This window comes from Pristiophorus japonicus, chromosome 3 (genome assembly GCF_044704955.1).
Source record: "Pristiophorus japonicus isolate sPriJap1 chromosome 3, sPriJap1.hap1, whole genome shotgun sequence".
In the NCBI taxonomy this organism is placed as follows: domain Eukaryota; kingdom Metazoa; phylum Chordata; class Chondrichthyes; family Pristiophoridae; genus Pristiophorus; species Pristiophorus japonicus.
This window is the reverse complement of record NC_091979.1, coordinates 34,259,534-34,273,433: the sequence shown is the minus strand read 5'-3', so window position 1 is coordinate 34,273,433 and position 13,900 is coordinate 34,259,534. Positions and strand designations below refer to the sequence as shown.

Sequence of the window (13,900 nt, the reverse complement as noted above, 5' to 3'; positions counted from 1 at the left end):
TTCATTGTAGATTTATTTTAAAAGATGGTTCGCCCCTTTAAAAGAGGCAGACTGTTAGGAATAATTAAATAAAAGCTACCTTTGTAATCATGATTTATTCCACTCACAGTGTATGTGTGATATGTGAAGAGACCCAAATTAGGCATGAATAATAAATCCATGCCTTGTGCTATTTTTCAAAGGCAGGTCATTGATAACACAGTGGGGACTAATTGCCTTTTGTGTGTTGAGAAACACACGCTCATTATTCTTTTTATGACACTCTTGCTCTTCAGGTCAAAGATAGTTACCTCTGTTTGGTACACTGTGTGATTTTTCAGCTCCAATGGAAGTGGGCCTTTCATTTGATGTGGGCAATGGACCATTTGAGGTGACCGTGAAATCGCCTACGCATCTGAATGACAATCAGTGGCATTACGTGGAAGCAGAGCGAAATATCAGAGAGGCATCCCTTCAAGTGGATCACCTGCCAAGAAAGATGCAGGAGGCCCCATCTGATGGACACATCCAGTTACAGCTCAGCAGCCAACTGTTTGTAGGTAGGAGCTCATTGTTTATTACTAATGGCCTGTCATTCTCCCTGACATGTACACATTGATGACCAGTCCCATTCAACTTGGAGAACCATGTTATTTTTTGCATTGTTTAGACAGTGCAAAATATATCGTGTAGCAAGGTGATTACATGGAGGTCATTGATCCAAAGAAAATTAAGTTAAATGTTCTTTATTTATTTTTTAAACATTTTAAAATAGCAATTAGGTGTAAAAGTGTCTTGGGAATGCTTTTTATCTTTTTTGTGAACATTTTTTAAAAAGTTTTCTCCTCTCTCATCATCATAGGCAGTCCCTCGGAATTAAGGAAGACTTACTTCCATTCTTAAAATATGAGTCCTTCGATGGCTGAACAGTCCAATACAAGAATCACAGTCCCTGTCACAGGTTGGGACAGATAGTTGTTGAAGGAATGGGTGGGTGGGACAGGTTTTGCCGCACGCTCGTTCCGCTGCCTGCGCTTGATTTCTGCATGCTCTCAGTGACCTCCCAGATGCATGTCCTCCACTTAGGGCGGTCTTTGGCCAGAGACTCCCAGGTGTCAGTGGGGATGTTGCACTTTTCAGGGAGGCTTTGAGGGTGTCCTTGTAAAATTTCCTCTGCCCGCCTTTGGCTCGTTTGCCGTGAAGGAGTTCCGAGTAGAGTGCGTGCTTTGGGAGTCTCCCTCGGCCCAACCGCAGGCTTGGACTAAATTTTTTTGTAAAAGCCCGTTTTACTTCGTTTCCCCTTAACCGCCGAGAAATCTGTTGCGAATAAAGGTACAAGGCCCATTTTCTTACCGGGCAATTAGATTTAATTTGTTTTAACATAAAATGCAAATTTTCGCTAGCGTTACTTACCAAATGCTAGCGGTTTTTCTGGGCAGGCAATCAGACATTGAGGGGCTCTCAGGAAAGTCTAGCCCTAATTCATTGTAGTAATGGAGATACCATAGATATGGTCTTGCCTTATACATATCTGATTCAAAATAAAATTTTTCATTTACGTGGAGTATGCTAACAATGACAGACATTTATAGATCACATGGATGAACTTCAACAATTGTACATCATTTTGTAAAAATAAAACAGGGAAGGTAGCTGAACCGTGGCTAACAAGGGAAATTAGGGATAGTGTTAAATCCAAGGAAGAGGGATACAAATTGGCCAGAAAAAGCAGCAAACCTGAGGACTGGGAGAAATTTAGAATTCAGCAGAGGAGGACAAAGAGTCTAATTAGGAGGGGGAAAATAAAGTATGAGAGGGAGCTTGCAGGGAACATACAAACTGACTGCAAAGGCTTCTATAGATATGTGAAGAGAAAAAGATTAGTGAAGACAAATGTAGGTCCCTTGCAGTCAGAATCAGGTGAATTTATAATGGGGAACAAAGAAATGGCAGACCAATTGAACAAATACTTTGGTTCTGTCTTCACGAAAGAAGTCACAAATAAACTTCCGGAAATACGAGGGGTTCGCGGCTCCAGCAAAAAGGAAGAACTGATGAAAATCCTTATTAGTCAGGAAATTGTGTTAGGGAAATTGATGGGATTGAAGGCCGATAAATCCCCAGGGCCTGATAGGCAGCATGCCACAGTACTTAAGGAAGTGGCCCTAGAAACAGTGGATGCATTGGTCATCATTTTCCAACGTCGATTGACTCTGGATCAGTTCCTATGGACTGAAGGACAGCTAATGTAACCCCACTTTTTAAAGGAGGGAGAGAGAAAACAGGGAATTATAGACCGGTTAGCCTGACATCGGTGTTGGGGAAAATGTTGGAGTCAATTATTAAAGATGAAATAGCAGTGCATTTGGAAAGCAGTGACAGGATCGGTCCAAGTCAGCGTGGATTTATGAAAGGGAAATCATGCTTGACAAATCTTCTAGAATTTTTTGAGGATGTAATTAGTAGAGTGGACAAGGGAGAACCAATGGATGTGGTGTATTTGGACTTTCAAAAGGCTTTTGACAAGGTCCCACACAAGAGATTAGTGTGCAAAATTAAAGCACATAGTATTGGGGGTAATGTTTTGATATGGCTAGACAACTGGTTGGCAGACAGGAAGCAGAGAGTCGGAATAAACGGGTCCTTTTCAGAATGGCAGGCAGTGACCAGTGAGGTGCCGCAGGGTTCAGTGCTGGGACCCCAGCTATGTACAATATACATCAATAATTTATATGAAGGAATTGAATGTAATATCTCCAAATTTGCAAATGACACTAAGCTGGGTGGTGGTCTGAGCTGTGAGGAGGATGCTAAGAGGCTGCAGGGTGACTTGGACAGGTTAGGTGAGTTGGCAGATGCAGTATAATGTGGATAAATGTGAGGTTATCCACTTTGGTGGCAAAAACAGGAAGACAGAATATTATCTGAATGGTGACAGAATAGGAAAAGGGGAGGTGCAACGAGACTTGGGTGTCATGGTACATCAGTCATTGAAGGTTGGCATGCAGGTACAGCAGGCGGTGAAGAAGGCAAATGGCATGTTGGCCTTCATAGCTAGAGGATTTGAGTATAGGAGCAGGGAGGTCTTATTGCAGTTGTACAGAGCCTTGGTGAGGCCACACCTAGAATATTGTGTTCAGTTTTGGTCTCCTAATCTGAGGAAAGACGTTCTTGCTATTGAGGGATTACAGCGAAGGTTCACCAGATTGATTCCCGGGATGGCAGGACTGACATATAAGAAGAGACTGGATCAACTGGGCTTGTATCCACTGGAGTTTAGAAGAATGAGAGGGGATCTCATAGAAACATATAAAATTCTGATGGGATTGGACACATTTGAGGCAGGAAGAATGTTCCCATTGCTGGGGAGTTCCAGAACCAGGGGTCACAGTCTAAGAATAAGGGATAAGCCATTTAGGACCGAGATGAGGAGAAACCTCTTCATTCAGAGAGTGGTTAACCTATGGAAATCTCTACCGCAGAAAGTTGTTGAGGCCAGTTTGTTAGATATATTCAACAGGGAGTTAGATATGGCCCTTATGGCCAAAGGGATCAAGGCGTATGGCAAGAAAGCAGGAAAGGGGTACTGAGGTTGAATGATCAGCCATGATCTTATTGAATGGCGGTGCAGGCTCGAAGGGCCGAATGGCCTACTCCTGCAACTAATTTCTATGTTTCTATACTTGATTTATTTTATTTATGTTGCTTACGTGCAGTGATCCAGATAGATTCTCGATTCGAACATAACATACCTTGAGAACTATTTATTGATGCATTCGAATTTGATATAGTAGAATTCTGCATAATTTAAGATTGTCAAAAACTGTAATGCTAACCCACATTGAGAAGAGATACCAACATCATTGTGTTCAGACACTTTTATTCTGAACGGTGCATGTAGCTTCTAGGTTTATGTTATCTGTACTGCACAACCATGAGCCATAAAAAGCTGTTAACGTTGTGTTTGAATCTATAATCATTAACAGTCTAGAAAGTGCCATTGGCCTGGATTTTACAGGACCTATGATGGTGTATGCACAGTGTACGGTTGTAAATGCCCGACAAGTTTTGGGTTTCTGCATGCAGTGTGCATGTGGGAAAACTCTGAACTTGCGATCTGTCAAGCAGCTCGTACGAATCCAAAGAAAATGAACATTCTCTGACGCAGCGTTGGGCTATTTGCCCAATTACTGCCCAGCGAATGCCCACGAAACATGTACGACTGGTTAAAGCAGACATAAGGCCGCCTTTTACCAGCGTAAGGGTTTAAATTAAGTATTAAAATTAACATTTTTTAAGTCATTTAAGCACTCAAAAACCTTTGAAACTAGTTTGGTTCACTTTTGGCCACCTGAAAAATGTTTACATTTATTTTTCCAGAAATTAAATTTTTGTTTTAAATGTTTAATTAAATAGTATTTTAATTAATTTTTAACGTGATGATTTATTTTTATCGAAGTGTTTTTTTTTAGGAGATTCCTATTATGCTTATGTTGATTCCGTATGTAAATGGAATCCTCATAAGCATAATGGGAATGCCCCTTGTGATTGGTTGGGCCGACCCACGTGATCCCAGGGACGCTTGCGAACTGCATGCGCCTCTGGGATACGTGAGCCTTTGCCCAGGTGTACGGCTGCAGGCCCAGGACCGCGAGAGTCCAAAGAGACGGAGACACCAGGTAGGAGCGGAGTTTTATTGCGGTTCGGCGGCATTTGCCCCAACCTTCAACCCCAATTTCTAGCCCAATTTGTGTTCTCACAATAGTTCAGTTGGTCAGTACTCATTCCAGTTTGGTCACTAAGCCAAATATATCAGCAAGATTCCAGTTTATGATGAGTTCGCTGACCTCCGTTGGGTTAGCAACTATGAGACGTGATGTTCCCTATTCGATGGGGTTCTCAACCAGGGGTCCATGACCCCCCCGTGGACCTACAAGAATCCATAAGAAGGTTTCAAGGGGTCCGCCAAAAATAACCAGAGACTGTATAGGATGCAAGCCTTGCGCAACCCGTGTACGATTTTCTCTCTCTCGAATGAATTTTTAAACCTATGCTTGTGCGCCATGACCATTTGGTTCAGCCAGTGGCAAGTAACTGAGCTTTGCTGCTCCGCAAGAAGGACTGTACTGCAATATGTCACTGCACCCCTCACCCGATCGTTGATCTGGTGTCCTTTCCCCTCACCTGAGCCTTGGTCTGGTGCCCAGCACCAGCACCAAGTTTCACATTATGTAAGTAAAACAAAAATGATGATCAATATATATGTTTAACTGTATAACTACATTTTTAAGTGAAAAAAAATTACATGTGTTGTCTGACAGGAGGTCCGTGGAATTTTTAGAACATGGTAGGCGGGAGGGGGGGCGGCGCCTCAGAAACCAAAAGGTTGAGGACCCCTGCCCAATGCCACTCACAAAGTCTGTCAAGCAAACTCAACAACATTGAGACCAGTAGCATTGACTACACTGACTTGAGGTCTTCTGCTGACCATTCTGCCACCATATCAGGGCCAGAGAGAGGCAAACAGTGGAGCAGGAGAACAGCACTGGCCAGTAATGTAGGCAGTTATCACCACATGTATAATAAGAGGCTCAGGGTGGCTTTCCAAGTGCAGTCTGTCATCACAGCCGGGGAGAAGTCAAATTGGATAGAGATATAGCAGCAAAAATCTTCAAAAAGCAATGTCCCAATATCTCAGAGATGTTGGCCAGTCCCTTCACTCTTGATATATGCAGATCATTAGACTTTTAAGCTCCATCACACCAGGTAAAGCCCTCTGAGATGTCTCTCTCTCTCTCTCCCCCTCTCTCTCTCTCTATATGGAGCACTATGGAATGTAAAACTGCCGGTAATGGAGCGGTGGCAGTTACACATCCCGCCAGTACACATCTGCCCATAAGGCAGTCCCTTGGAATGGAGGAACACTTGCTTCCACTCCTGAAGTGAGTTCTTTCCTGAACAATCCAATATGAGAGCCACAGACTCTGTCACAGGTGGGACAGATAGTCATTGAGGGAAGGGGTGGGTGGGACTGGTTTGCCGCATGTTCTTTCCGCTGCCTGCACTTGTTTTCTGCATGCTCTCGGCGTCGAGAGTCGAGGTGCTCAGCGCCCTCCCGAATGCCCTTCCTCCACTTAGGGCGTTCTTGGGCCAGGGACTCTTAGGTGTCAGTGAGGATGTCGCACTTTATCAGGGAGGCTTTGAGGGTGTCCTTGTAACGTTTCCGTTGCCCACCTTTGGCTTGTTTGCCGTGAAGGAGTTCCGAGTAGAGCGCTTGCTGTGGGAGTCTCGTGTCCGGCATGCGAACAATGTGGCTTGCCCAGCGGAGCTGATCGAGTGTGGTCAGTGCTTCAATGCTGGGGATGTTGGCATGGACGAGGATGCTGATGTTGGTGTGCCTGTCCTCCCAGGGGATTTGTAGGATCTTGCGGAGATATCGCTGGTGGTATTTCTCCAGCGATTTGAGGTGTCTGCTGTACATGGTCCATATCTCTGTGCCATAACACTCGCTGTTACACTCTCGCCCATTACACCCTGCCCGTTACACCCTGCCCGTTACACCCCGCCCGTTATACACCCCGCCCGTTACACACCCCGCCCGTTACACACCCTCCCGTTACAAACCCGCCCGTTACAAACCCGCCCATTACACTCACGCCCATTCTACACCCTGCTCGTTATACACCCCGCCTGTTACACACCTACCCGTTATACACCTCGCCCTTAATACACCTCGCCCGTTATGCACCCGCCCATTATACTCCCGCCCGCTATTCACCTACCCATTACACACCCGCCCGTTATTTCGCCCTCCCCCTCCATTACACACACCACCTTTACACATTCTGACTGTTTTTCTTACCATTGAAGTCAGCCTGCAAACTCTAGTTTTCCGCCTCTCCTGAAAGTGACGATTAGCCCCGTACATTTTTGCTCCATTCATTCATGTTCTTGGTGTTGGGCTAACACAAAATTGGCTACAGACTGTGACTTAATAAAACTGTTCCCCTGAATGGAGTTTACCTTTAAATAACTCCATACATTACAATGATTAAAAAAATAAACCGTTTTATCTGCCTAAATGCGGATCAATTATTAACAAACAGCGCAGACGGTCTCTCTTGTTTTTGGAAATAGATTTTGTTTTCAGTTTCTTTCTCTGTTGAGTATTGGTTACAAGATCTGACAGCTTCGTTGACTGCCCAGATAGTAACGATTTTACATCGGCCTGGTTTTATTGTGTGAATTTAACTTCAAGCAAAGCACAAAAATCCCTGAGAAAGACTAAATTAAAAATCATTGATGATCCATTTTTTTTTAAAGATCTTAGTTTTGTGATGGACCTGTGTTCTGTGATGCAAACATGTGTTATAACTTGTACTAGCCTTGGTTAGATGCTAAAAGGATTTGATTGTGACGATGAATACAATGGACTCTATGAGGTTTAGCAGCGGCTGTGGTAGAGTTCACTTAATGAGGGTAATGTGCACATGATAGAAACTAAAGCACGATTTGAACTCTGGGTGGGTAGAATGTGAGACAGGTGCACGAAACCCTCGCGGAGACTCACGTTAGAGGCCCGGGGCCATTTTATTCCCTGGGCCTCAATTGAATTGTTCTGAACTCTCTCCCACCTGAAGTCAGCAGGTGATGACGTCAAAGGACAACAGGCGGGAGGGAGCGGGAATTTGCACAGAGCTGAAAGCCACCGGGGGACCCTGGGGAATGGCTGCCCAGCATCAGGTTAGTGCTGGGGAGCAGTTTCCAAACCGATGCCGGTGTTTGGAGGGAGAGAGCTGTCCGGGGCTGGGGGAGGTCCAAGGATTCATGGCGGGTCCCCGAAGGAGGACTCGTGCTCCTCCGTAACTATGAGAAACATAAAAACATAGAAACATAGAAACATAGAAACATAGAAAATAGGTGCAGGAGTAGGCCATTCGGCCCTTCTAGCCTGCACCGCCATTCAATGAGTTCATGGCTGAACATGCAACTTCAGTACCCCATTCCTGCTTTCTCACCATACCCCTTGATTCCCCTAGTAGTAAGGACTTCATCTAACTCCTTTTTGAATATATTTAGTGAATTGGCCTCAACAACTTTCTGTGATAGAGAATTCCACAGGTTCACCACTCTCTGGGTGAAGAAATTCCTCCTCATCTCAGTCCTAAATGGCTTCCCCCTTATCCTTAGACTGTGTCCCCTGGTTCTGGACTTCCCCAACATTGGGAACATTCTTCCTGCATCTAACCTGTCTAACCCCGTCAGAATTTTAAACGTTTCTATGAGGTCCCCTCTCATTCTTCTGAACTCCAGTGAATACAAGCCCAGTTGATCCAGTCTTTCTTGATAGGTCAGTCCCGCCATCCCGGGAATCAGTCTGGTGAACCTTCGCTGCACTCCCTCAATAGCAAGAATGTCCTTCCTCAGGTTAGGAGACCAAAACTGTACACAATACTCCAGGTGTGGCCTCACCAAGGCCCTGTACAATTGTAGCAACACCTCCCTGCCCTTGTACTCAAATCCCCTCACTATGAAGGCCAACATGCCATAGGTGCAGGAGTAGGCCATTCGGCCCTTCGAGCCTGCACCACCATTCAATATGATCATGGCTGAGGAATCCTCAGAGAAATTTTACAGAATACTTTCCGTGGCCCCTTCAGGTAACTTTGCGGCCTCGCTGGTTTCGCTGGTGGCTTTTGTGCTATATGGGTCTCCCCAATTTCTGAGTTAAATAGTGTTGCGGTTCTGCGATATTTAGGGGTCAAAATTCGGTCCCGCCGTTTTTGAGGCGGTGTCACCGCCTGCGTGATGATTTTAGCTCCGGACATTAGACGCAGCCTCAAAGTCCTAAATTCAATTTTTACGCCCGAGATGAGAGAGCAGCGCCAAATAGTGGCATTGCACACTGGTCCTCCGGGGGAGCTCAGGAGGCGGACTGAATTTCGTGCTCGAAAAAAAACGTGAAGAGAAAAAAAATAACTAAAACTTCCCAATCCACACACACACACTTCCCAACTCTTAAAACTAATGAAAACATGTAGAAATAAATAGAGAGAAAAATTTACCTTCCTGTCTGGGCGATTCCGCCCGAGATCCACTCTGTTACGACAGTTGTTTGTACGGCCGTCGTACAAAGCAAATGTCGCGACAGAGGCGTCAAGGAGGCATTGCACGCTGGATGACATCACCACATGGGTGGCGTTAGCCGGCGCAGCATTGCCTCTTGGCGCCTCTGCCAAAGAGCTGAGTCAATTTAGGTCGAGGCCTCGCCACCGCTTACCGACGACGGTAGCCCTTTGCCGCCCGTTAACCGCCTCCCCGCACGGTAACAGGCGGCGTACAAATCCGAATTGCGACCCCTTAGAATGCTAACTGGGCTTCCACCTGTGTGGGTAGGCTGCCTCCCTGAACAATTGTTTTTATTGAGTTAAATGGTTAATCAAGTTATCAGATTATCTGGTTATTATCACATTGCTGTTGTGGGAGCATGCTGTGCGCAAATTGGCTGCCGCGTTTCCTACATTAGAACAGTGACTACACTCCAAAAGTACTTCATTGGCTGTAAAGTTCTTTGGGGCATCTGGCGGTCATGAAAGTCGCTATAGAAATACAAGTTTTTCTTTCTTAAAATGGTATGAGGCGGAAACATGGTATGAACACTCCCCCCTGGGCTGGGTTAAAATTGGTGCTCAAGTGATCCTTAATGGCTTGTAATGGAATTCATAGAGAAAAAATATATCCTGCAGGAAGGTCACTTTGCTATTTGTCTTCGGCATACTGGTCCTTCTGGTGACATTCAACTACAAACTCATCCAGTTCTTTGTCCAAGGAATATTATTCCTTCAAGCTAAGGGTTTTCAGCTTTTGTTTGTGTCCCAAGAATAGCCAAGTTATTACTCATTGTGTTATGAGCTGATATTTTGCATGAGTGACAGGTGACCTTATTGACTTAGAAGAATGAGAAATGTATAAGATACTGAAGGGGCTTGACAGGATAGATTCAGAGAGGATGTTTCCCCTTGTGGGGGAATCCAGAACTAGGGGGCATAGTTTCAGAATAAGGGATTGCCCATTTAAAATGGAGATGAGGACGAATTTCTTCTCTCAGAGCTTTGGAATTCTCTGTCCCAGAGAGCTGGATCTTTGAATATATTTAAGGTGGAGATAGACAGATTTTTGAATGATATTGGGGTCAAGGGTTATGGGGAACGGGCAGGGAAGTGGAGTTGAGGCCCTAATCGGATCAGCCATGAACTTATTGAACAGTGGAGCAGGCTCGAGGGGTCAAATTACCTACTCCTGCTTCTATTTCCTATATTCTTACGACGGAGCTGTGCTTCCTGATTGGCGCCCATAATTCTCCTGATTTATTCTGATGAAACACAAGGATTAATTTACTCCTGCCATTACTATGCTGTGCCAGAATCGTGCCTGGATTGGGGCACTGAGGAATAGGTCCAATTGTGTCTTAATTTGGGGGTTGTCAGTCAACCTTCTCATTGGCTTTAACCTATTCGTAAATTTGAATGAAAGGCCTTTAAGTTAAATTAATGCAAATTACAGTATGTATAACTCAATTGAATGATCCAGCACAGAAGAAGGCCATTCGGCCCATTTTGCCTGTGTTGGCTCTTTGAATGAGTTACCCAATTCGCCGTCTTACGGTTTCTGCGCGCAGTTGATCACATTCCATCCTCGACTACCATTCTGTGAATGGAATATGCAGAAAACACTCTTAGTTCAATAAGCATCTGGTCGCTCTGCAAATGTTATACTTAGTTGAGAAATGAGAAAGGCTTTAAAAGCTCTTCAGTGAGAAGTCTGGAAAAATGTAACTGCACTGCTGAATGAGCTCCCCAGAACTCCCCAGAAAAGAGTCCTAGATCTTGACATGTCTACAGTCAATTTAAAGTCCATTTGATAGACTCCGAGAAGGATCACAGCCCACAAACATGTTAAAGAAGGAAAGACATTTCAAAAGAGAAGCAGCCACAGAAGAGACATTCTGAAAACTGGCTGCTGAATGTAAAGGCCGTTCTATCAGGTGGAAGAGTTTTATTAACTCCATTACAGCACACGATTAATGATTATGATTCTAAAGGTGCTAGGCGATTTACGCTTCTATGTCCAATTTTAAGTAGCCCTGCTATTTTTTAAAAATTGGTCAAATTTTAATGTCCAGCCCTGAGAATGCTTGACAGATGCTTTGTTATTTTATTCACTAAATGGGATGGTGACATCTAGTTGCAGAGCATCAGTAATGCAACAGTGTTTATTCATTTAAAAAAAAACATAAAAACATTCCCAAAACATTACCTACGCCACCACAACACAAATCGCTAAAAATTAAAAGAACAAACACTCGCACTTACCGTTGCAGCACTTTATCTTCCTCGCCGCCACCGGCATGGCTGGACTGTTCTGGTTTACCTGTTGGTCATTGCGAGGCACAATTCCAGGTATACGGGTCAGGTTCGAGTCAAAAATCGGACGGTGTGCAACAAGAGACGTTGCATACCCGGCGCAGCTCTTCCCTAGCCGTGCTGCTAAGCGCCACCGCAAAACCCGCCCCGAAGCTCGCGACAAGATGCAGGAGAGCCTCTCCACCCTATTTCACACCGCTCCGGGGCGAGACCCCGAGCGCAAAGGACTGGAAAATCCAGTCCTTTGAATCCTTTCTATGGTGTCTATCCAGAATATTGATCACATTGGATTGGATACATATCTTAATATGATAAAAGTTAGCCTGGGCTCCGTAGTATGACTTTCACCTCTGAGCCAGAAGGCCCTGGGTGCATAGTTCCACTCCAAAATCTCTTGAGGTGCGCAAACACTGACCAGCACTGCACAGAGGTGCAGGGCTGCACCCAGGCAGCCCCATGACTCCTTCCATATGCTTATGGAAGGAGTCACAGCAAACAGGGAGTTTCTCTTCCCCTCCATTGGGCGGACGAGACCTCCCCAGGAGATCAACGAAGTTTGGTTGTGAATTGCACAGGAGGGCACAAGCAGGGATGTGGTCAGGAGGATCAGGCTGCAGTGGCGCAAACCTTTCAATGATCTCAGTAGATCACGAAACATTACTGCAAAGCCACACTCAACCTCATCCTGCTGTGACACTCATCACATCCCCATCACTCTACCTCCCCTATCCTACTCCTGCACATCCTTACTCACACCAACTTACCTTGTACCTCCACCCATCCCTCTCTATCTATATTATCACTTCCCCATCTCACTAGCCAACCCTTACATTCACCCTCATCCCAGTCCAATTATACCAACTAACAACACACAATGGTAGGCACTTGGATGTTTTAACCAATGTTCATGTAAAGTTTCTGTTACTGTGATGTCAAACATTGAAACCTTTATTTTCAACACTTTGCATTCTTGGACAGATTTGTGTGCAATGTCGGAAGTGGCTTAGTGAGTTGCAGTGAATAGTGAGACATAATGCTATCCCCCACAATGGTGATGAGTGTGAAAGGAATGGCTTGGGCATTGTAGGGATGATTTATGGTGTTGGTGTTGGATGGTGCCAAACCTGTTGCATCATGTGGCAGCCAATGTGCACAGCATCAAGTGAAGTAAATCTGGCCATGGTGAGGCCATCCCAGGCATCAGGTGTAGTCAGGTGCTGATGCCTTGTGTCCTGTGCAGCAGCAGTTGATTGTGGAGAAGATTGGTGCTGTTGTTGGTGATGCTGTTGTGCCTGATGCTGCCGATGTTGGGGCTGATTGTGATGGGATTCTGAGGACCAAGTTGATATTGTTTCAAGGACACCACTGCTAATGTAATGGCAAGTGAACTTGAGATGACAGAAGCGATCTGCCAATGGTGAGAGTGGTTGTTCCAATGAGGTGACACTGGATAGAGAGTTTGCTCCAAACACTTGCAACCTGCATAAAGCTCAATCTGCCTTCCAAATGCAGTCAGCAAGAGCTTTTGATCTTGGAAAGTGAACAGCTGTGAGATGGAACCTTTTATAGCACAATTGCTGCTGTCAAGTAATGAAATTAATTCATGATCACACAAATCCTGACATCCTCACCTGACGTGATCCCCGAGCAGCATAAACCCCATGGACAACCTGGTAAAATAGTAAGGTCAGCTCATTATTATTTTTAATGGGCTCTTAACAAGGTCATAATCACTCAAATTGCCACCCCCACCGCTGCATGTCCGGACTGTTCAGCATTGATAGATCCGACATCTGGCAAAGTAAGGTGGCGGCAGGATGTCAGTGGGGTTGTCACCCATCCCGTCCTCTGAACGTCGGCAAAATTCCAGCCAAAGTATCCAATAATCTATCAATCTCAGGCTTGAATATACTAAATGACTGAGTATCCACAGCCCTCTCAGGGAGAGAGTTCCAAAGATTCACAACACTCTGAGTGAAGAAAGTTCTCCTCATCTCAGTCCTAAGTGGCCGATTCCTGGTTCTGGACTCTCTGGCCGGGGGAAACAGTATCTCACCATCTACCCGGTCAAGCCCTCTAAAAATGTTATACCTTTCATCGAGATCAACAATCATTCTTCTCAACTCCAGAGAATATAAGCCCAGGCTATTTATGCACGTTCTTTATTTAAACATTAATACAATAGATGCCGTATTAGGAAGATCAGAAAGGTAATGTTTTCCACTGTTAATATTGGAGGTGCAGTACACATTCACTCTGAGATGATTGTCCTTGCCTCACTTAGGGTAAGCTTGTTACTGGAACTTGCTGGCATGCAGCCCATTTGTCTGTGTTTGCAATTAAATCAGCAGGACTTAATAACTCCTTACAGCACGCATGAGACTCTTGGTTTTGCTTCTACAAACGGTTTGTGCAAAGCTGCACCTATGATGAATGCTGCCATTTGCGTTGCATTTTCAAACCTCCAAATTAACACTTTGGATTCATCAGATCCAAAT

The 13,900-nt window shown here is 44.9% G+C and overlaps 1 protein-coding gene across 1 annotated transcript in view; it reads left to right on the top strand.

Annotated features, from left to right (window-relative positions):
- LOC139253730 (contactin-associated protein-like 5) overlaps nt 1-13,900 on the top strand; it is a 1,639,232-nt gene that overhangs the window by 1,285,780 nt on the left and 339,552 nt on the right. The window contains exon 17 of the mRNA XM_070873523.1: nt 321-539. Within this exon, the coding sequence (XP_070729624.1) occupies nt 321-539 (219 nt within the window). The remainder of the gene's footprint in view (nt 1-320; nt 540-13,900) is intronic.